The sequence below is a fragment of the Hypanus sabinus genome, chromosome 22 (genome assembly GCF_030144855.1).
Source record: "Hypanus sabinus isolate sHypSab1 chromosome 22, sHypSab1.hap1, whole genome shotgun sequence".
NCBI lineage: Eukaryota > Metazoa > Chordata > Chondrichthyes > Myliobatiformes > Dasyatidae > Hypanus > Hypanus sabinus.
In genome coordinates, this window is record NC_082727.1 from 5,352,024 (window position 1) to 5,376,749 (window position 24,726).

The following is a 24,726-nucleotide window of genomic DNA, read 5'->3' on the forward strand; positions in this document are numbered from 1 at the left end:
TTTAAGGGTAACACGAGGGGGAAGTTCTTTACTCAGAGAGTGGTAGCTGTGTGGAACGAGCTTCCAGTAGAAGTGATAGAGACAGGTTTGGTATTGTCATTTAAAGTAAAATTGGATAGGTATATGGACAGGAAAGGAATGGAGGGTTATGGGCTGAGTGTGGGTCAGTGGGACCAGGTGAGAGTAAGTGTTTAGCACGGACTAGAAGGGCCGAGATGGCCTGCTTCCGTGCTGTAATTGTTATATGGTTATAAGAAGGGAATCAGAAAGGCTAAAAATGTTATGAAGTTGCTTTAGCAGACAAGATGAAGGAGAATCCCAGGACCTCTATAGATACAATATATTAAGAACAAAAGGATAGCAAGTGACAAAATTCGTGCTTTGAAAGATCAGCGTAGTAAGCTGAAGCTGAAATGACATGTGAAGCTGAAAGAGATCAGGAGATATTAAATGGATTTTTTGCATCTCTATTTACTTGGGAGATCGTCTCGGAGTCTATTGAAGTGAAGCAAAGCAACAGTGTGGTCATGGACCATATACAGATTACAGAAGAGGAGATGTTTGCTGTTTTGAGATAAATTAGAGTGGATTAAACCACAGGGCCTAACAATCTGTTCACCCGGACCCTGTGGGAAGGTCGTGCAGAAACTGCAACTGTTCTAGCAGAGATATTTCAAACACCTCGGCCACGGGTAAGATGCTGCAGGATTGGAGGATAGCGCACATTGTTACATTTTTTTAAGAAAGTTTTTAAGACTATGACAGGAAATTATAGGCCAGTGAGCCTGACATCAGGGTGGGAAAGTAATTGGAAAGTATTCTAAGTGACAGATATACAAGTATTTCAATAGACAGGAAATGACTAGGGATTGTCAATGTGGCTTTGTGCATGGCAGGTCATGTATAACCAAGCTTATTCAGTTTTTAAAGGAGGTTACCAGGAAAGTTGATGAAGACAAGGCAGGGATGTGGTCTACATGGATTTCACCAAGGCATGGGTGTTTGGACAAGAAGGTTCAGTCACTCAGCATTCAAGGATTCGGCAGTGACCTTGTGGGAGAAGCCAGAGTAGAAGGTTGCCACTCTGACTAGAGGTCAGTGGCTAGTTGTGTACAGCAGAGACTGGTGCTGGGTCTGTTGTTGTTTGTCATCTATCTCAACAATTTGGATGAAACTGTGTTAACTGGATCAGCAAATTTGCAAATGCCACTAAGATTGGGCATGTAGTACAGTGAGGAAGCTTGCAGTGGGATTTGGACAAGCTGATAAAATGGGCTGAAAATGGCAGGTGGAATTTAATGCAATCAGGTGTGAGGTGTTGCACTTTGGAAGGACAAACCAAGGTAGGTCTGACATGGTGAGTGGTAGAACAGAAGGATCTGGGAACACAGATCGGGAATTCCTTGGAAGTGGTATCACAGGTAGATTGAGTCATAAAGAAAGCTTTTGATATATTGTTTTTCCTCAATCAATGTAATGAGTACAGCAATTGGGATGTTATGTAGAAATTGTAAAGACGTTGGTGAGGCCTAATTTGGAGTAAAGTATTTGGTCACCTACCTACAGGAAAGATGTAAATAAGATGGAAAGAGTGCAGAGAGAGGAGATTTGATAGAGGTATGCAAAATTATGAGGGCATAGACAGGGTAAACACAAGCAGGCTTCTTAACAGGGGTTGAGTGAGATTACAACTAGAGATCATGAATTAAAGGTGAAAGGTGAAATATGAACGAGAGGGAACTTCTTCACTCAGAGGATGATGAATGTGGAGCAAGCTGTCAGTGCAAGTGGTAAATGCGGAGTTGATTTTAACACTTAAATGAAATTCGAAAAGGTACGTGGATAGGAAAGGTATGGAAGGCTATGGTCCAGGTGCAGTTTGATGGAACTAGCAGATTAATTGTTTAGTACAGACTAGGTGGGCTGTAGGGCCTGTTTCTGTGCTGTAGTATCCCATGACTCTAAAAAGCTACCAATGGAACCTCAGATCTCAGTGCCTGTAAAGTGGATTTGAGTTGTCAATATTAACCATATATCGAATTGATGGGAATTAAAATCACCTCAGATGATCTGATTTAGCTTCATGAGCTGAAAGGTTCATTCATTATTGTTGTGTACAGGTCAATAATTCCATATCAAAAATATGAAAGTTCTTTGGGAAACGCCATCAATGCTCTTATTCTTTCCCAAGTGGTGAAGTTGAAAGTGATATGTCATTCAATAAGGCTAAACAAGAAACAAATTCAAATTTGTTGAACACATTATTTTACCTCCTGTAAATATGGAATTATGCTACGTTCTCCCTGTCCAGAGTAGCGCCAGAAATGTTTATATTTCTGAGCTAATTACCCGAACTGCTTTAAAGAATAGAATTACTTTAAAGCTCTCCATGTGCACAGTAGTACAGAAATACATATATTGGGTTAGGTTCTGTTGGAGGGACCTGTACTTTGTAACTGCCACTTTGATCTGACACAGTAGACTAGTGCCAGTACAAGCCTTTGGCAGCAGTGTGCTCCTAACCGTCTGCATCAATGACTTGTTCCATGAATGACAACCAGTAAGTATTGCTCTGTCCATGGACCGTCCTGATGCTATCTGACACTTCATTCTCTCAGATGTTTTTCATTATCTCTGAATGTCTCCCGTTATCAAAAACATTTAGAAGCAGCTAAAAATGTAATTTAAAACAATATTAAATAGTAATAGACAATAGACAATAGACAGTAGGTGCAGGAGTAGGCCATTCGGCCCTTCTAGCCGGCACTGCCATTCACTGTGATCATGGCTGATCATTCACAATCAGTACCCCGCTCCTGCCCTCTCCCCATATCCCTTGACCCCACTATTTATAAGAGCTCTATCTAACTCTCTCTTGAATGCATGCAGAGACTTGGCCTCCACTGCCTTCTGGGGCAGAGCATTCCACATAGCCACCACTCTCTGGGTGAAAAAGTTTTTCCTCATCTCTGTTCTAAATGGCCTACCCCTTATTCTTAAACTGTGGCCTCTAGTTCTGGACTTACCCATCAGTGGGAACATGCTCCCTGCCTCCAGTGTGTCCAATCCCTTAATAATCTTATACGTTTCAATCAGATCCCCTCTCATCCTTCTAAATTCCAGTGTATACAAGCCCAGTCGCTCCAATCTTTCAACATATGACAGTCCTGCCATTCTGGGAATTAACCTTGTGAACCTACGCTGCACTCCCTCAATAGCAAGAATGTCCTTCCTCAAATTTGGAGACCAAAACTGCACACAATACTCCAGGTGGGGTCTCACCAGGGCCCTATACAGCTGCAGGAGGACCTCTTTACTCCTATACTCAATTCCTCTTGTTATAAAAGCCAGCATGCCATTAGCTTTCTTCACTGCCTGCTGTACCTGCATGTATCTTTCATTGACTGATGTACAAGAACACCTAGATCTCATTGTACTTCCCCTTTTCCTAACTTGACTCCATTTAGATAGTAATCTGCCTTCCTGTTCTTGCCACCAAAGTGGATAACCTCACATTTATCCACATTAAACTGCATCTGCCATACATTTGCCCACTCACCCAACCTGTCCAAGTCACCCTGCATTCTCATAACATCCTCCTGACACTTCACACTGCCACCCAGCTTTGTGTCATCAGCAAATTAGCTAATGTTGCTTTTAATCCCTTCATCTAAATCATTAATGTATATTGTAAACAGCTGCGGTCCCAGCACTGAACCTTGCAGTATCCCACTGGTCACAGCTGGTCACAGACCGAAAGGGACCAGTTAATCACTACTCTTTGTTTCCTGTCAGCCAGCCAATTTTCAGTCCATGTCGGTACTTTGCCCCCAATACCTTGTGCCCTAATTTTGCCCACTAATTTCCTATGTGGGACTTTATCAAAAGCTTTCTGGAAGTCCAGGTACACTACATCCAGTGGCTCTCCCTTGTCCATTTTCATAGTTACATCCTCAAAAAACTCCAGAAGATTAGTCAAACATGATTTTCCCTTCATATATCCATGCTGACTCGGACTGATCCTTCTACTGCTATCCAAATGTGTCGTAATTTCCTCTTTTATAATTGACTCCAACATCTTTCCCACCACTGACGTCAGGCTAACCGGTCTATAATTCCCTGTTTTCTCTCTCCCTCCTTTCTTAAAAAAGTGGGACAACATTAGCCACTCTCCAATCAGCAGGAACTGATCCTGAATCTATAGAACATTGGAAAATGATTACCAATGCGTCCATGATTTCTAGAGCCACCTCTTTAAATACCCTCGGATACCTTCACATAAGGGGGCAGGGATTCAGATTTCTGGATCATTGGGACCTCTTTTGGGGGCAGGAGTGACCTGCACAAAATGGACAAGTTGCACTTGAATCCGAGGGGGGCCAATATTCTGGTGGGGAGGTTTGCTAAGGCTATTGGGGAGAGTTTAAACTAGAATTGCTTGGGGGGTGGGAACCAAACTGAAGAGACAGAGTAAGAGGCAGTTGTCTCACAAATAGAGAAAGCTTGGAGACAGTGCTAGAGGGAGGATAGGCAGGTGATAGAGAAGGGACACGCTCAGACCGATGGTTTGAGATGTGTCTATTTTAATTCGAGGAATATTATGAACAAAAAGGATGGGCTTAGAGCGTGGATCTGTATTTGGAGCTATGATGTTGTGGTCATTACAGAGACTTGGATGGCTCAGAGTCAGGAATAGTTACTTCAAGTGCCAGGCTTTAGATTTTTCAGAAAGGACAGGGAGGGAGGAAAAAGAGGTGGGGGCATGACACTGTTGATCAGAGATAGTGTCATGGCTGCAGAAAAGGAACGAGACATGGAGGGATTGTCTACCTAGATACTGTAGGTGAAAGTTAGGAACAGGAAGGGGTCAATAACTCCACTGGGTGTTTTTTTATAGACCATCCAATAGTATCAGGGACATCGAGGAGCAGATAGGGAGACAGATTCTGGAAAGGTGTAATAATAACAGGGTTGTTATTGTGGGAGATTTTAATATCCCAAATATTGGTTGGCATCTCCCTAGAATGAGGGTTTTAGATGGGGTGGAGTTTGTTAGGTGTGTTCAGGAAGGTTTCTTGATACAATATGTAGATAAGCCTACAAGGGGAGAGGCTGTACTTGATCAGATATCGGGAAATGAACCTGGTCAGATGTCAGATCTCTCAGTGAGAGAGCATTTTGGAGATAGTGATCACAATTCTATCTCCTTTACCATAGCATTGGAAAGAGATAGGAACAGGTAAGTTAGGAAAGCATTTAAGTGGAGTAAGGGGAAATAACAGGCTATCAGGCAGGAACTTGGAAGCATAAATTGGGAACAGATGTTCTCAGGGAAATATACAGAAGAACTGTGGCAAATGTTCAGGGGATATTTGCATGAAGTTCTGCATAGGTACTTTCCAATGAGACAGGGAAAGGATGGTAGAGTACAGGAACCATGGTGTACAAAGGCTGTTGAAAATCTAGTCAAGAAGAAAAGAAGAGCTTACGAAAAGTTCAAGATATTTGAAAGCTTAAGAAAGCTTAAGCTTTGAGAGTTTAAGAAAGAAATTAGGAGAGCCAGAAAGGGCCACGAGAAGGCCTTGATGGACAAGAGGATAAGATGTGAGAGAATAGGACTAATCAAGAGGAGATAGCAGAGGTACTTAATGAGTACTTTGCTTCAGTATTCACTATGGAAAAGGACCTTGGTGATTGTAGGGATAACTTACAGTAGACTGAAATGCTTGAGCATGTAAATATTAAGAAAGAGGTTGTGCTGGAGCTTTTGGAAAGCAGCAAGTTGGATAGGTCACCAGGACCAGACGAGATCTACCTCACGCTAATGTGGGAGGCAAGGGATGAAATCGCTGAGCCTCTGGCAATGATCATTGCATCATCAATGAGGACAGGAGAGGTTCCAGAGGATTGGAAAGTTGCGGATGTTGTTCCCTTATTCAAGAAAGGGAGTAGAGATAGCCCAGGAAATTATAGACCAGTGAGTCTTACTTCAGTGATTGGTAAGTTGATAGAGAAAATCCTGAGAGGCAGGATTTATGAACATTTGGAGAGGCACAATATGATTAGGAATAGTCAGCATGGCTTTGTCAAAGGCCTTATGAGCCTGATTGAATTTTTTGAGGACGTGACTAAACATTGAAGAAGGTAGTGCAGTGGATGTAGTGTATATGGATTTCAGCAAGGCATTTGATAAGGTACTCTGTGCAAGGTTTATTAAGAAAGTAAGGAGGCATGGGATCCAAGGGGACATTGCTTAGTGGATCCAGAACTGGCTTGCCCACAGAAGGCAAGGAGTGGCAGTAAACTGGCCATATTCTACATGGAGGTCAGTGACCAGTGGTGTGCCTCAGAAATCTGTTCTGGGACCCTTACTCTTCGTGATTCTTATAAATAACTTGGATGAGGAAGTGGAGGGATGGGTTAGTAAATTTGCTGCTGACACAAAGGTTGGGGGTGTTGTGGATAGTGTGGAGGGCTGTCAGAGGTTACAGCAAGACATTGATAGGATACAAAACTGGGCTGAGAAGTGGCAGATGGAGTTCAACCCAGATAAGTGTGAAGTGGTTCATTTTGGTAGGTCAAATATTTTGTCAGAATATAGTATTAATGGTAAGACTCTCAGCAGTGTGGAGGATCTTGGGGTCCGATTCCATAGGACACTTAAAGCTGCTGTGCAGTTTGACTCTGTGGTTAAGAAAGCATGCAGTGCTCTGGTCTTCATCAATCGTGGGATTGAGTTTAGGAGCCGAGAGGTAATGTTGCAGCTATATTGGACCCTGGTCAGACCCCACTTGGAGTACTGTGCTCACTTCTGGTCACCTCACTACAGGAAGGATGTGAAAACCATAGAAAGGGTGCAGAGGAGATTTACAAGGATGTTGCCTGGATTGGGGAGCATGCCTTATGAGAATAGTTGAGTGAACTTGACCTTTTTTCCTTGGAGCGATGGAGGATGAGACACGACCTGATAGAGGTGTTTAAGATGATGCGAGGCATTGGTTGTTTGGATAGTCAGAGGCTTTTTTCCAGGCCTAAATGGCTAGCACAAGAGGGCACAGTTTTAAGGTGCTTGGAAGTAGGTACAGAGGAGATGTCAGGGTTAAGTTTTTTACACAGAGAGTGATGAGTGCATGGAATGTGCTGCCGATGATGGTGGTGGAGGCAGATACGATAGGGTCTTTTAAGAGACTCCTGGACAAGTACATGGAGCTTAGAAAAATAGAGGGCTATGGTTAACCCTAGGTAATTTCTAAGGTAATGGCATGTTTGGCATAGCTTTGTTGGCTGTAGGGCCTGTATTGTGCTGTAGGTTTTTTATGTTTCTATAAAAGTGTATAATCCAAATAAATTGGGTTATGATGAACCACTTAGCTATATTTACCTTTTAAATTAATATTTTTACAGTGAAGGTCAACAATTCCATTCAAACAAATGGAATCTGCCATCCATGCCTCTAGTGTTAAACTGATAGGCCAGATACAAAATTTATTCAGCCAGTCACTTCATTAATTATAGAATATCTGTGGTTTAATTTCCACTGGGAGCAAATTATTTCTTGATAATGTTTGTAACCAGAGAACTCCTACAACAGTTACTAAAACAAGAAGCCAAGAAGCCACAGATGGTACCTGCATTTTCCCAGTCAATGAACTTCCAGGATTCCTGATAAGAAATTCATATTTGGTGTTTTAAAATGCAAAACTAATAAATCAGATTCAGTTATTTGGTGCAGTTCCTGGGTTGAAAGAGTTGTACTAGCAACTTAGTAGTGTTTGAATAAGCAATATAGGTAATTTAAAACTGAATCAACAAAGAAGTTGTTGGAGGAACACAACGGGTCAGGAAGCATCTCTGGAGGGAAGTATAGAAACCTTAGGTTTAAATTCCCTCTATTCTTTAGAATGTATAGAAATCATTTTTCTCTCAGAGGATCTCTGGAAGTGAACTCCTGGAATTTCATGTTGCTGAGGATGATAGAGGCTACCCCACAATGTTGTGTGCATCTTGATGTCAATACCAATGTCCTTTTCATGTGCATCATCCATATATTTCCATCCCCTTCATATTTATGTGACTATCTAAAATCTTCTTTAACAAGCTGCCTCTGGTATCCCACTGTAGGAACTTACTACTCTCTAAGTAATAAAACTTGCCCCACACATGGTCTTTAAACCCTCCACCCTCAATCTGGAAATCAGATCCTGTGGTATTTGACATTTCTACCCAAGTGAAAATATTCTGACTGACTATCCCATCTATGCCCTTCATAATATTATAAACCTCCCTTTAGCCTCTGAAGCTCTAATGAGAACAATCCAACTTCCTCCACCTTACCGCTCATATCATCTAATCTAGGCAACTTCCTGGTAAACTGCACAACACGCCGGAGGAACTCAGCAGGTCGGGCAGCATCCATGGAAATGAACAGTCAATGCTTTGGGCCGAGACCCTTCGTTTTGGCCTGAAACGTTGACTGTTCGTTTCCATGGATGCTGCCCGACTTGCTGAGTTCCTCCAGCGTGTTGTACGTGTTGTTTTGACCCCAGCATCTGCAGAGTTTTTTGTGTTTCCTAGTAAACCTCTTTTGCGCCATCTCTGCAGTTCCTTCCTATAATGGGGCAACCAAAATTGCACGCAGTATTCCAAGTGCAGTCTGACTTCTTTCATACAGTTGCAACATGACTTCCTATTCTTATACTCAACATCCCTACCAATGGAGGCAAGCATCCACCTGTGTACTTTCTTTACCACCTTATCCACCTCTGCACTTTCTTTACCACCATATTTCCAGTGAAATGTGGACTTGGATCCCAAGATGCCTCTGTACTTCAATGCTGTTAAGAGGCCCACATCTAACTGTACAATTTCTCCTTTGATTTGACTTGCTAAAGTGCAACAACTCACACTTTGCTAAAGGAAACTCCACTTGCACTTCTTATCCATATCTGTAAATGATCTGTACCTGCTATATTTTTTGATAGTCCTTTACACTGTCCTTATATTCACTAATCTTGGCAGGGCATGTCTGAGGGCCCTGCTGGCATATCTCTGAAGCTATTTTGTTGTCTATTTGCCTTGTTAAGAACTTTAATTTCATGTTGAATGGATCCATGGTGGCCACTGCAAATAGACAACAAAACATGGGCAAAGCATGAGCAGTTTAGGGCAATTACTTAGACCAAATACCATGGTTGCAAAGGAGAAGCAATAACTGAAATCTGGATTTTCTGTGAGGAAATAAAAACTGTTATTGTTCAGAACAATTAATTTCAAAATACCACTGCATTCGAATTTTGGATGTTGCACTGTTGTTGATGTCATTTATGTGAATTATTTGCTGAAGGAAAACTACCAAGGGAACAAAACTCTCACTAAACAACGAGGTGCCAAATATTCTGAGTGACACTGAAGCACCCAGAAATGTGTGTGAAATTGCTGTACTCTGGGTGAACCAGATTTTCAACAGCACAGCACTGTTTTCGAAGTTCTGTGAACAGATTTACACTTGGTGGCCATTTTATTAGACACCTCCTGTACTTAATAAAGTGACCACCGAGTGTATGTTTATGGTCTTCTGCTACTGTGGCCACTAACCTTCAAGGTTCGATGTGTTGTGTATGGTCTTCTACACACCACTGTTGTAACGTGTGTTTATAATGTGTTATCTCAAAGGTTCAAAGGTCCAATTTAATGTCAGAGAAATGTATAGAATATACATCCTGAAATGCTTTTTGTTTGCAAATATCCAAAAAACAGAGAAGTGCCCCAGAGAATGAACGAGTTAAACGTGAGAACCTTGAAATCCCCCCCCCCCCCCCAGCTCCCCTCTCCCACACATGTGGCAGCAGGGCAACGATCCCCCCTCCCCCCAGCAAAAAAAAGTGCACTCGCTACCAAGCACAAGCATGAGCTAGGCGATAGCAAAGACACAGACTAGCAGTTACCCCAAAGACTTATCGCATTTCATCCGTCATTTGACAAACCACAGATTCTCTCTCTTCCTAATAATTTAGAAGGAGGTGTGCCCCATTTTCACATTGAGCAGGAGACATAACAACAACCCACTGGTTTACGATGTTAATAAGTCAGTTTTGTCACTTTTTATGAGCTCTGTGCCTGAAGATCGCAAAGATCTCAGGTCTTCGGGCCCACAGCAAAAGATTTTCTGGCTTCCACGACGACACACGAGTCTCTTGCTGTGACAGCAACCCTCGGTCCGCTCGACTCCAGAGCCCTGAGATCCTAGGCTTCCAAATACGAGCCAGACTCTCAGGCCAAACCGTTGGCATGCTGAAAAACAACGGCCGGTCCTGAAACCCCGAGAACGAGTCCCATTCCCGCAAAGAACTGAAGTCTATGTGTAACTCCAGGTCAGGGTCTTCAAAAGAACCTTGAAAGGTAAAATAAAGGTATTAAAGGTGGAAATAGAGCTGTTTCCGAAGATGCAAGCAAAGGAGTCACCGTTTAGCGCCATCTTAACTCCGCCTCCATCTTCCTGTCAGCTTGAACCAGTCTGGTCATTCTTCTCTGACAAGGTGTTCTCGCCCACAGAACTGCTGCTCATCATTAGACTTTTGTTTCTCACACCATTCTCTGTAAACTCTGGAGGCTGTTGTGCGTGAAACTCCCAGGAGATCAGCAGTTTCTGAGATTCTCAAACCAGCCTGTTTGGCATCAACAATCATTCCCATTGTCAATGTCACTTTGATCACATTTCTTCCCTATTTTGATGTTTGATCTGAACAACAACAGAACCTCTTGACCATGTTGGCAGATGCTTTTTTTTGCACTGAGTTGCTGCCACATGATTGGTTGATTAAGATATTTGCATTAGCAAACCAGTGTACAGATATGCCTAATAAAACATACTATTTTCATCCTTTCAGGAAATGTTGATGAGAATAAAATGGCCAATTTGGAGAATGAGGATAAAATGGGCAAATTCAAGGCCTCCAAAAAATGTACAGCAGGTATATTGTGTTCGCTTTTTATGTACCAGAATAAATCCTTTTGTTGATGGTCTTGCAGCATGCAATGGATTAAAGTGGATTAGTGAATTATTTGCACAGTCATGGTGAGAAGTTAATTTGTGATTTCTGCATTATGACAGAAGAAACAGAAGCAGAAGTAAGTAATTTCCTCAACACTGATCTGTCATAAGTTGCACGGGGTCTGCAAGGAAAGAAATTTCCAGTTCCTAGTGAGTAAGGTTGCTATTAAACAAGCACTATTTGATGGCCAGTCTACAGTTGTGTTTCAGTGGGACAAGGACTTCTGAAATAGGGAGTTAAGATTCACCAGAGAAGTACTCATCTCTGACTGATGTTTTTTGTGCAATTCATAAATACTTTTCACATGTAACTCATGCTGTCTCAGGGTGGGAGGCCCTGGCTCTGAATGCATTGCCTGGAAAAACTATTTTTCTGTTGCACTGTTATTTTTCTCGGCACTGATAATTTTCATGCTAGAGATCTTTAGTTGGGAAGGTTGAGAAAACTTCACACTGGATGGGTTCTTGGCAATGCTGTCAAACAAGACTGAAAATCTTCAATATGCTGCAGAAGCTAGGATGATTGAACATAAACTAACATTTGATAGGTTAATGATCTCCTCATAAAGAATCCTCTTTAAAAGAGTAACCATAACATGATGGAATTTTATATCAACTTTGAGGCTAATGCACTTGTGTCTGAAACGATGGTCATAAATTTAAAAATCAATTTGGCTAAGTTGGGAAATAAGGTTTAAAAGTACAGTAGTAGGTGTGCAGTGGCAGAAATTTAAATACAATTTTAATTATTTTAAATAAATATTCATACCACTAAGGAATTGAAAGTCTTCACAGAAGCTGACTAATGAGAGAAACTAGTGGTGGTATAAGACTGGACTGAATAAAAGACATGTAATTGTGGAAGGCCTAAGGATTGGAAACATTGAGATATTGGCAAAGGCTGATTTAAAAAAAAAAGGAAGAAAATCAAAAATAAGATTATATAAGAAGAAGAGTATATGATTTTGCCCCTTGTGTTCTCTAGCATTTGATCTAATTTTATTTTACCTGGGTAGTCCCTTCCTGTATTAACTCTATATCTAATAATTCCCTTAATATCTAATTATCTCTCAATGATTACCTTTAATGACTGAGTTTTCACAGGCCCCTGAGTAAAGAATTACAAGCAATCAGTATCACTAAGTGAATAAATTTCTTCTTTTCTGTCCAGAAGGGCCAATCTCTAGCTTTGAGATTATGAACCCTGGTTCAAATACCCCAGGCAGTGGAAACAAATCTCCTCATCCAACCTGTAAATCCTCTTAAGTATTTTTCATGCCTCAATATCACAAGGTGTTCTCCTACTTAGTTTCCCCTCGTAGGATAAATGACATGGCAGGAATCAATTTGGTGAACTTTCATTACACGCACTCTTATCTTACTCACACGGTCGGGAGACAAGACTTGTACAGTCTAAAGTTTGCACCAAATAACTGAAGCAAGATGTCTCTACTAACATACTCAAACCCTCCTGCAATAAAGTTTAAAATAAGTTTATTATCAAAGTACATACATATCACATATACAACCCTGAGATTTATTTATTTGTGGGCATTCACAGTAGATACAAAGGAACACAATAGAATCAATGAAAATCTATGCCTAAAGATGGATTAAAAAAAATCAATATGCAAAAAATGACAAATTGTGATTATACAAAAATAGTAATTAATTACTAAATATTATTGAGAACATGAGTTGTAGAGTCCTTGAAATTGTTATTTGCTTCCCTAATTGCCTGCTGCTCCTATTAAATGGAAATGGAAGAAGCAAGAAAGTAACAAATGTAAGCTTTCATGTGCAAAATGCTGAAGGAACTCAGTAGGTCAGGCAGCATCTATGGAAATGAATAAAGAGTCAATGTTTGAGGCTAAGACCCTTCTTCAGGACTGAACTGGAATGGGGAAGAGGCCAGAATAAAAAGGTGGAGGAGTGGAAGGAGAACAAGCTAGAAGCTGATAGATGAAACCAAATGGGTGGAAAAGGTAAAGGGCTGGAGAAGAAGGAATCTTATAGGAGAGAAGAATGAACCATAGGAGAAAGGGAAGGAGGAGAGGACCCAAGGGGAAGTGATTGTCAAGTGAGAAGAGGTAAAAGGCCAGAATGGGGAATGGAAGAAGAGGGGATGGGGAGGAGTTTTTTTTACTGGAAGGAGAAATCAATATTTATGTGATCAGGTTGGAGGTTACCCAGATGGAATATAAGGTGTTGCTCCTCCACCCTGAAGGTGGCTTCGCTTTGGCGCAATTTATGACAGAACTCACCAAATGTAGAGGAGGGTGAATAGGGTACAATAGTCCACCCCAGCAAATTCGCAGGTCAAGTGTTGCCTCACCCTGAAGGACTGTTTGGGGCCCTGAATGGAGGTGAAGGAGGAGGTGTACAGGCAGATGCAGCAATGTGGCCACTCACAGATGTAAGCTTTGCTTCTTTAAAAAATAATGGAGAAGAAGAAAATGACAGACATTGAGGAAAGAATTGCATCTGTGAAATCGAAAGCAATGCTAACAATAGTAGGAAATAAAGGGAGGGGCAAAATGGAGAGAAAACATTAGAACCATTATTAATCATAAGAAAATGGGAACTAACCTTAAAAAGACTTGTATACTTCAGAATGAAGAAGCAACAGTACACTTAAAAATCAGAACATGATTAGACGGTGAATATGGTTTTAAAACGGGCAAATCAACTTTGGCATATTTTAGTTGTGAAAATTAACAGGACAAAGGAGAACCAGTGTATATGGTGCAATTGTTGTTTGAAAGTTCTTTAGGTTTACAAAGTTACTGTACAAGATAAGGACGTGATATTAATAATAATATGTTGGCATTGCTGGGGGATTGGTTACCTGATTGGAAACAGAGAAGCATTTGTTTTCATGTTAGTAAGCAAAAACCACAGAGATGCCACAGGCACCAGTGGCATAGACTCAGCTATTTGCCATTTACATTAATCTAAGATGATCTGACTAAGTGTACTGTACCCATAGTTGCTGACAACATGGAGATATCTGGGAAAATATGTGGTAAGGACACAAATATTTGTAAACCATTAAGTGACAGTGATTATCGTGAGTGTAAAATTGTAGGTTTTGATTAGTTGAATGAAAAAAAGACATCATTAATTAAATGATGGAGATAAATAAGTATTCGTAGAGATCTGGGTTTCTTTGTGAAAGGAACAGAAAAATAATATATATAACAGATATATCAAGTAACTAGGAAGGCACATAGAATTTGAGCCTTAACTTCAAGGGAGATAGAATTCAAAAGCAGGAAAATCATACTGCAACTTTATAGGATTATGATAGGACCACAGCTGGAGAACAGAAAAGAAGTAATTTTTTAAAAAAAATTCTAAGGGGGCTTAATAGAGTGGGTGCTGAGAGGTGGAGAGGTAGTGATAGTGGGTGCTAAAATCTAGAAAAAGAGGGCATTCTCTCAGTCACTTAACACTGAAGTGAGAAGACATTTCTTCATTCAAAATCTTTGGAATTCTCCACTTTCGAATCCTGAAGCACGTTCACAGTTGTAGAAGAGACTGTTAAGCTACATGAGGATCTAACATCAGCAACCTGATCAGCAGCTATCTTACTGATTATTAATAGGCAGCTTAGGGGCCATGCTGCATACTAATGTACCAATGTGAAATCAATTTACCCACGAGACGAGTGTTACATCTGAGCTCTCCAAATGAGTGATGCTTTAGTGAATCACTAAATCATGTTGGGAATCAGCTTGAGCTTCTCTTAATGCCAATTGGATGGTGATGAATCAACATATAGGACGGAGATTGAAAATCTGGCTGAGTGGTGCCATAACTATAAATCAGTGTCAGCAAGCTGATTATTGACTTCAGGAGAAGGAAACCAGCGATCTGTGAGCCAGTCCTCATTGGAGGATCAGAGGTGGAGAGGGTCAGCAACTGTAGATTCCATAGTGTTATTATTTTGGAAGATCTGTCCTGGACCCAGCAACGATGAAGAAAGCACAGCAGCACCTGTATTTCCTTAGAAGTTTGCAAAGATCCAGCATGACATCTAAACCTTTAGCAAACTTCTGTGGATGTGTAGTGGAGAATATATTGACTGGCTGCATCACAGCCTGGTGTGGAAATGCCAATACCCATGAATGGATAATCATACAAAGATAGTGGATTCAGCCCAGTACATCATGGGTAAAGCCCTTCCAACCATTGAGCACATCTACATGAAATGCTGTTTGATCGAGGAATGACTGCACAGGATGTTAGCGAGGTAGACCAGTGGGAACAGTATAAAAGGAGATAATTTTTTTCTTTGGCGGTTTGATAGAGGAACGACTGCACAGGCATGTGGACGTCAGCGAGTTAGACCAGCGGGAATAGTTTAAAAAGGAGACAGATTTATAGAGCAGGCATTGGAGTAGAAGTCGACCAAGTGGGAGGGCTTTGGCTCAACGGAGCTTCAGCGATAACTGATCGAGGCAAGGTTGGTTACCTGTGAAGAATAGAAAAAGGAAGTATGTCTCTGATGCTGATGTTCTGTACTGGGTGTCAGATGTGGGAAGTCTGGGCTCAGAAGGTTACATCTGCACCAGGTGCATCAAGCTGCAGTTCCTTAGGGACTGGGTTAGGGAAATGGAGCTGCAACTCGGTGACCTTCGTCTGGTCAGGGAAAGTAAGGAGGTGATAGAGAGGAACTATAGGCAAGTAGTCACACTGTGGCCTCGGGAGACAGATAAGAGGGTAACAGTCAGAAAAGGGAGGGCAAGGGTCAGATACTAGAGTACCCCTGTGGCTGTCCTCCTTAACAATAAGTACTCCTGTTTGAGTACTGTTGGGGGGGGGGCGCTGTCTAGGGGAAGCAACAGCAGCTGCACCTCTGGCACAAAGTCTGTCCCTGTTGCTCAGAAGGGTAGAGAAAGGAAGAAGGCAGTAGTAATAAGGAACTCTATAGTTAGGGGGTCAGACAGGCAATCTGTGGATGCAGGAAAGAAACACGGATGGTGTTTGCCTCCCAGCAGCCGGGGTCTGGGATGTTTCTGATTATGTGCATGATGTCCTGAAGTGGGAAGGTGAACAGCCAGAGGTCGTGGTACCAACAACATAGGCAAGAAAAGGGAGGAAGTCCTGAAGAAAGACCAGGGAGTTAGGAAGGAGGTTGAAAAGCAAGTCCTCGAGATTACTACCTGTGCCACGTGACAGTGAGTATAGGAATAGAGTGAGGTGGAGGATAAATGCGTGGCTAAGTTATTGGAACAGGGGGCAGTGATTCAGATTTTTGGATCATTGGGACCTCTTTTGGGGCAGATGTGACCTGTACAAAAAGGACGGGGTTGCACTTGAATCCGAGGGGGACCAATATCCTAGCAGGGAGGGTTGCTAAGGCTGTCAAATCAAGTACAGCCTCTGGCCGATTGGGAGACAGATTCTGGAAAGCTGTAATAATAACAGGGTTGTCATGGTAGGAGATTTTAATTTCCGAAACATTGATTGGCATCTCCCTAGAGCAAGGGGATTAGATGGGGTGGAGTTTGTTAGGTGTGTTCAGGAAAAGTTCCTGACACAATATTTAGATAAGGCTGTACTTGATCTGATATTGGGAAACGAACCTGGTCAAGCGTCAGGTCTCTCAGGAGGAGAGGATTTTGGAGATAGTGATCACAATTCTATCTCCTTTACCATAGCATTGGAGAGAGATAGGAATGGATAAGTTAGGAAAGCATTTAATTGGTGTAAGAGGAAATTTGAAGCAATCAGACAGGAACTTGGAAGCATAAATTGGGAACAGATGTTCTCAGGGAAATGTACAGCAGAAATGTGGCTAATGTGGCATACTGCATAGGTATGTTCCAATGAGATAGGGATAGGATAGTAGGGTACAGGAACCGTGGTGTACAAAGGCTGTTGAAAATCTAGTCAAGAGGAAAAGAAAAGATTACCAAAAACTAGGTAATGATAGAGATCTAGAAGATTATAAGGCTAGCAGGAAGGAGCTTAATGAAATTAGAGAGCCAGATGGAGCCATGAGAAGGCCTTGGCGAGCAGGATTAAGAAAAACCCCAAGACATTCTACAAGGACGTGAAGAGCAAGAGGATAAGATGTGAGAGAATAGGACCAATCAAGAATGACAGTGGAAAAGTGTGTATGGAACCGGAGGAGATAGCAGAGGTATTTAATGAATACTTTGCTTCAGTATTCACTACAGAAAAGGATTTTGGCAATTGTAGGGATGACTTACAGTGGATTGAAAAGCTTAAGCAACTAGACATTAAGAAAGAGGATGTGCTGGAGCTCTTGGAAAGCATCAAGTTGGATGAGTCTCTGGGACCGGATGAGAGGTACCCCAGGCTACTGTGGGAGATGAGGGAGGGGATTGCTGATTCTATGGCGATGATCTTTGCATCATCAATGGGGATGGGAGAGGTTCCGGAGCAATGGATGGTTGCATATGTTGTTCCCTTATTCAAGAAAGGGAGTAGAGCTAGCCCAGGAAATTATAGACCAGGGAGTCTTACTTCAGTGGTTAGTAAGTTGATAGAGAAGATCCTGAGAGGCAGGATTTATGAGCATTTGGAAAGACATAATATGGTTAAGAATAGTCAGCATAGTTTTGTCAAAGTCAGGTCGTGCCTTATGAGCCTGATTGAATGTTTTGAGGATGTGATTAAGCACATTGATGAAAGTAGAGCAGTGGATGTAGTGTATACGCATTTCAGCAAGGCATTTGATAAGGTACCCCATGCAAGGCTTATTGAGAAAGTAAGGAGGCATGGGATCAAGGGGACTTTGCTTTGTGGATCCAGAATTGGCTTGTTCACATAAGGCAAAGAGTAGTTGTAGACGTGTCATATTCTGTATGGAGTTCAGTCACCAGTGGTGTGCCTCAGAGATCTGTTGTAGGACCCCTTCTCTTTGTGATTTTTATAAATGACCTGGATGAGGAAGTGGAAGGATGGGTTAGTAAATTTGCTGATGACACAAAGTTTGGAGGCGTTGTGGATAGTGTGGAGGGCTGTCAGAGGTTACAGTGGGACATTGATAGGATGCAAAACTGGGCTGAGAAGTGGCAGATGGAGTTCAACCCAGATAAGTGTGAGGTGGTTCATTTTGGTAGGTCAAATATGATGGCAGAATATAGTATTAATGGTAAGACTCTTGGCAGTGTGGAAGATCAGAGAGATCTTGGGGTCTGAGTCCATAGGACACTCAAAGTGCTGCACAGGTTGACTGTGTGGCTAAGAAGGCGTACGTGTATTGGATTGAGTTAAAGAACCGAGAGGTAATGTTACAGCTATTTAGGACCCTGGTCAGACCCTACTTAGAGTACTGTACTCAGTTCTGGTCACCTCACTACAGGAAGGATGTAGAAACCATAGAAAGGGTGAAAAGGAGATTTACAAAGATGTTGCCTGGATTTGGGAGCATGCCCTTTAGAATAGGTTGAGTGAACTTTTCTCCTTGGAGTGGTGGAGGATGAGAGGTGAGTTGATGAGAGGCATTGATTGTGTGGATAGTCAGAGGCTCTTTCCCAGGTCAGAAATGACTAACGTGAAAGGGCACAGTTTTAAGGTACTTGGAAGTGGGTACAGAGAAAATGTCAGGGTTAAGTTTTTATGCAGAGAATGGTGAGTGTGTGGAATGGACTGCTGGTAACGGTGGTGGAGGCAGATATGATAGGATCTTTTAAGAGACTCCTGGATAGGTACATGGAGTTTAGAAACAAAGAGGGCTATGGGCAACCCTAGGTAATTTCTAAAGGAAGTACATGTTCAGCAGAGCATTGTGGTCTGAAGGGCCTGTATTGTGCTGTAGGTTTTCTATGTTTCCCATCATCAGTGACTCCCACCACCCAGGACATGTTCTCCTCTCGCTGCTGCCATCAGGAAGGTGGTACAGGAGTCTCCGGACTCTCACCACCAGGTTCAGGAACTGTTATTACCCCGCAACCATCAGGCTCTTGAACCAAAAGGAGTAACTCCATTCACTTTCACTTGCCCTATCACTTGTTTCCACAAACTATGGACTCACTTTCAAGAACTCTTCATCTCATATTCTCAATATTTACTTCTTATTTATTATTATTATTATTATTTCTTTGTTTTTTTATTGCAGTTTGTTGTCTTTTGCACTCTGGTTGAATGCCCAAGGTGGGCAGTCTTTCATTGATTCTATTATGTTATTATTCTACAGATTTATTCAGTATGCCCACAAGACAATGAATCTTAGGCTTGTATATGGTGACATATATGTACCTCAATAATAAATTTACGTTGAATTTTGACTTGGAACTAAATAGCCATTTAGAAATCTGTTGATTCATTGCCTGCTTTCAAGTGGTAACGTGTTCTAAGTTCCTGTCATACAGCCAAGTTGACGCAAGTTCTGCGAACATGGTGGACATGCTATGTTGGTGCCAGCATGTGTAGTAATACTTGTTGGCTGCCCCCCTAGGTTGGGTTGGTTGTTCAGTGTATGTTTCAATGTGCATGTGATAAATAAAGTGAATCTGAATCCATTAATTTTCTCTAATACTGCTGATAACTCAAAGGAATAATTGTAATCTCTGTTTTTTTTTTAACAGATTCTAGTGGTTCAACTCCAAGCCTGTTCCTGAACGCCAGGCAGTTTGTATTCTGGATACTGTCTCTGATGTTGCAGTTCATTCTCTACTCTGCATTTGAATAGATACATTGAAAATAATGTCAGCCATTTGCTTCAGAATCTCCAACTGGACCAAAAGAAAATTGTGTAGTACGTTTAAATAAATCCAGGGGTTTTACTTTTCTGATTTTCTTAGATGGCACCAGATGGTCCATTCTTAGATTTGCACTTTATTTTTCTATGAATCAATACATATTGCCTTAAAATTAGGATCTTTCAAATGATGACATATGAATACTTTACTTCCTGCTATTTAAAAGAAGTAGGATAATGGTCCCATTAAAACAAGAAAGGAGTACGATGAGGTAGAATTTTGTTCTGGGTCACATGTGCCAAACACAGCACAGCTGCAACTGAGAGTTTGCATGCCATTTCTGTTCCATTAAGTGAGTACAACTAAACTCCTACAGTGAAGCACAACATACAGTTGCTACTCTAGTTTAGCCTGTGTGGCCAAGGTCAAATTTCTATACTGAGTCACTCATGGGGTGGCACTGTAATGTGGTAGTTAACACAACATTTTACAGTACAGGCAACTCAGGTTCAATTCAATAAGGAGTTTATATGTTCTCCCTATGAACACGCGTGTTTCCCCGAGTGTCCCGGTTTCCTCCTCAGTCCAAAGATGTTCCGGTTTGTAGGTCAATTGGTCATTGTAAGTTGTCCCGTGATAAGGATAGAGTTAAATCAGGGGATTGCTGGGCAGAGTCGCTCAAAGAGGCAGAAGGGTTGTATGAATACATAAATAAAAATAGGTACTTGTACATTAATGTTCCAAGAGTATAATCTTAAGGCATCAAAGATCTAAGGTGTCAAAAATAATGAACTCAAAGGTATGTATCTTGGTAAATATTTTACAAAAATGATATATAAAATAGGTACTTGAATAAAATTCAAGTGCAAATTCAAATTGTTCGAAGTACATTTTTATCAAAGTATGTATCCATTATATAACCTTAAAATTTGTCTCCTAACAGGCAGAAATTGTGCATTATCTAACTTAAATTACATGATCAAAATTAGTATATTTACATCCCAACCCATGCTGGTAGAAATAGTAGTATGTGGTCAAGGCAATAATGATGCAAGGTGAGTTTAAACTGCAAGATAAAGTTGCACTGTAATTCGTGCTGGCATATGACTCTTATATAGAGCATGATTTAACAATATACTCTCTACCCAATTTGGATAAATTCAGAAATTACAGCCTTCATCTGAAGATTAGGTAGTTTACTTAACACTTCATTACAATTTATTAAAATAAACTTTGAATATGGCTCTAATGATTTCCTCAATTTAAAGTTCATTCTGTTTTACATTATGTGAAAGATTAAAAGCAGAATTTTCAAATTGTACTTTTCAAGCTCTTTGGACATCTCAAAGTGATTTAGAGCCAATTAAATACTATAGAAGCATAATCACAAATGTAATGTGGTCAGAACTATTCTGTTACTGACAATCATCACAATGACATTCTCACTGAGATTGCTTGTTGGATAATAGAAATGGCAGTATTCAGTCCACTCTGCCCTGATGGTATTGAGGAGGGCCAGCAGTAACCTGCTCTAGTTCTTCCTGTCCTTATCTTCCTTTGTGTCTATTTGCCCTTATTTTGCCGTCTCCATTTCTGCTTCAACAACTACCTATGACAAAGCACGCCAGCAATGGAGATCTGACTTGGGTTCATACCTTTAATTAATATACTTATTTGATTCACCCTTTGCACTCGCCACCCAAAATCGTGACCCTTGCCCACAATCCAACTCCCCCACTGATGCCTGACTTGTGCAGCCCCGACACAGACTGACTTTTTCACTGCCTGATTCAACTGCTATCAGTGCCCCCCATCACTGATGTATTTCCAGCCCCACCACCAATGCACAGTAGCCAGCTCTTGCGCTAGTACACCCACAAAGCCTCTCATCAGCCTATTTACATACAGGCATAGCTTGTGAAGGAAAGACTCTGAGTTATTGAAATTGTTAGCAATGAGCACTCAAGTTATATATTCTGAGAAAGCAACACACAAAGTGCAGGAGGAACTCAGCAGGGCAGGCAGCATATAAGGAAAAGAGTAAACAGTCGAAGTTTCAGGCCAACACCCTTCACCAGTCCTGATGAAGGGTCTTGGCCTGAGACGCTGATGTTTACTCTTTTCCATAGATGCTACCTGACCTGCTGAGATCCTCCGGCATTTTGTGTGTGTTGCTTGGATTTCCAGCATCTGCAGATTCTCCTGTGTTTGTGATACAAAGGCAGTATGTCAAAATTTATCACTTCTCTACTTTCAACAGAGCTGTAACTTGCATATCACTTGGATCTTTGAGAAATCTCTATTTCCAAATGACTCATTTACTGGACAGTTTAGTTCCTGTGCTCACCACTTTTTGACTTCCTTGAGTATTCTGGGACAATTCGCCTTTTGGCCTACTTGAATAATAATGTCCTGAAAGTGTCCACGTGCTCTTCAGTTAATCAGTCACTCCCAGCATATTTCTTTCAAGCTGCTTTCAGTTTTGAGTGGCCTTCATCTTTGTTCCATCATGATTATGATTTTATTTTTGAAATTTTTAGAAGTACATTTTATTTATACTGATTGCTCTATTTCAATAACTCTATCAATCTCTCTTTATTAAGACCAATATTATCTTTAACTGCAAATACTTAGCAGTTAATCAATGCTGTCAGGAAATCTGCTTATCTGCCATTTCTTTCACATGCCTATCCTGTTCATGCCAAATTTTGTATCAGTAAACAAAAATATTTCCCGGGGTAACTTGTATCGGAAATAAGTCCAGCCTGGAGTGACCACAAGCCAGGAAAGAACTGGATATAGTATGAGGCAGCCATTGATCCCAAGGGATCATGGGTTTGCGTCTCTGGTGGACTGTGTCCTCTCCAGGGCACAAGCCTGGGTGGGAAGAACCGGTTCCCCCTCTCCACATCACTGATGTAGTCCAAGGGAAGGGCAAGCGCTGGTACAGCTTGGCACCAGTGTCGTCTGAGAGGTTGCCAGAGTGAAGTTGTAAACAACATCAAAGTGCCTTAGGGACCCCGCCTCCAGTTTTCTTCCTCGGGGTTTACTCCCAAAGTCTTTCCCATGGGTGGGTATGGCCGCAAGGCAGCGGGTGTTTCTTCTCCTAGGAGGGTTGCCATCCAAGGATGATGAGCCCCACCTGCTCAAAGCAATGTGCCAGTATCCAGCTTTTCCCCTTCTCTTGTCAGTGGAAACAGTTCCGCCAGGCCTAGTAGCTAAGCCACACATGAAGGCCAAGAGTTGGACTTGGGTGTCAGAGGCTGTTAGAGATGCGCACCAGTTGGAGCACTTTATAGGCAGTGGGAGCTTATCCCCACTATAACCCCGGCCATGACAACCTTAGGGACCAATTGGATATAACACCTGATAAATTCAAGTTACTCTGATAGATTTCTGTGCATATTTACCAAACTCCCTTCGAGTTCATTGTAGATTGATCATTATTGTCTTAATATTTTCCTTCTAATTAAACTTGTCACATAAACATAAACACATGTTACTGTTGATAATTGATAAAGTACTATCCAATGCCACTTAGTTGGTCATCAGATTGTGTGTGGTCAGTCTTGGAATTTTGTTTAGTGTAGGTTAAAATATTACAGTTTTCATTCTTAGGAATTTAAAGCTGACTTAATTAGCCAGTTTGAATTAGTTTATCTATGTGTTGGTATGACTCTTTTCAAAGAGATAATGGAATATAATCTGTATTGTGATTATCTTTGTATTGGGTTATTTAGATGTCAAATGGCAAATTAATAGTTCAGGAACTTGGGAAGTAAATTCCATGAATGGGTTAAAAGAAACAGAATTAAATGTGGGGGAATCAACTGAATGAAGATTCATTTAAACTGTAATTCAATTGATGGAACTGTTATTATTATTGAAATTGAAGGAAATTGTGGGATGGGACAGTGTGAAGGTAATGGGCATCACTAGTTTACCATCCAAGGCTTGAAGTTGTAAAATACAATCAAAGAAAGGACAACAGATTTATAATTAGAACAGTAAAATGAAAAGTACTGAAAAAACTATTTTAAACAGTTCTGTTTACATTAATTTTGGGTTGCTTTGTATTTTCTCAAATGTTTTGCTTGTTTAAATGCTGCCTGTTTTGCATTATAGAAGTGGTAAGTGCTTATAAAGTAATGGACAAGGAGAAAATTAATTTATCCTGATATCACGTATGTGAAAACAGTCACCTGAAAGACAATTTTGGTGTATGTTTTTCCTTTTTGAGCAATTCTAGAAATCTTTAAATGTACTTTTTGTACCTGTTTTGATTTTTCAACTTTGATCAAGAAATGTTATTACAAAAACCATGATAAAAGTCATGATTACCCTTCCCCATTCTGTTTTTATCCTGGCTTATCCACTGTCTCCATCAAGGGACATCAGCAACTTTATCAATGTGACTGGTCTTCACTCTTGATAGACGCTAAGGTAAACAAGTGGTTATGGACAAACATTTAACATACTTAGAATTCTATTCTTACTCGGGCAGAATACAGGACAGATTTAAAAAATAAGGTATACTGATTTATTTCATCTCTGTAATGCAGGAGACAGAGCTCATAGAGTAGGGTCCAAACAACTATGATCTAATTACTGTTCAGTCTGTCCTATGTGACTTAGCAATGTGCCAGGCCAAAATTAAACCAATTAAACAATGAGAAAGGTTGTCTGTCATTTTTTTAAACTGTGTTGCTCCTTGCTTACCAAATCAGAGGCTGTGTCTGAACTTGTCATTTGGCCCACAATGTTGTGAACCAGCTAAAAGGCAAACCAAAAACACTAATCCCTCCTACCCAGGTAATGTCCATATCCTTCTATTTTTCTCACAACCATGTGCCTATCTAAACATCTCTTAAACATCTCTAATGTATTTGTCTCTACCACCATTTCAGTCATCCACCACTCTCTGAGTAAAAAACTTACCCCTCACATCCCCTTTGAACATAACTCCTCTCACCTTCAATGCACACCCTCTGCTATTAG

At 41.0% G+C, this 24,726-nt stretch overlaps 1 protein-coding gene across 1 annotated transcript in view; it reads left to right on the plus strand.

The window, feature by feature from the left end:
* Positions 1-24,373, plus strand: part of cusr (Copper-only SOD repeat protein) — a 121,285-nt gene extending 96,912 nt beyond the window's left edge. The window contains exons 9-10 of the mRNA XM_059947005.1: positions 10,887-10,970; positions 19,615-24,373. Of these exons, the coding sequence (XP_059802988.1) occupies positions 10,887-10,970; positions 19,615-19,718 (188 nt within the window). The 3' untranslated portion in view covers positions 19,719-24,373. The remainder of the gene's footprint in view (positions 1-10,886; positions 10,971-19,614) is intronic.
* Positions 24,374-24,726: the final 353 nt, after the last annotated feature.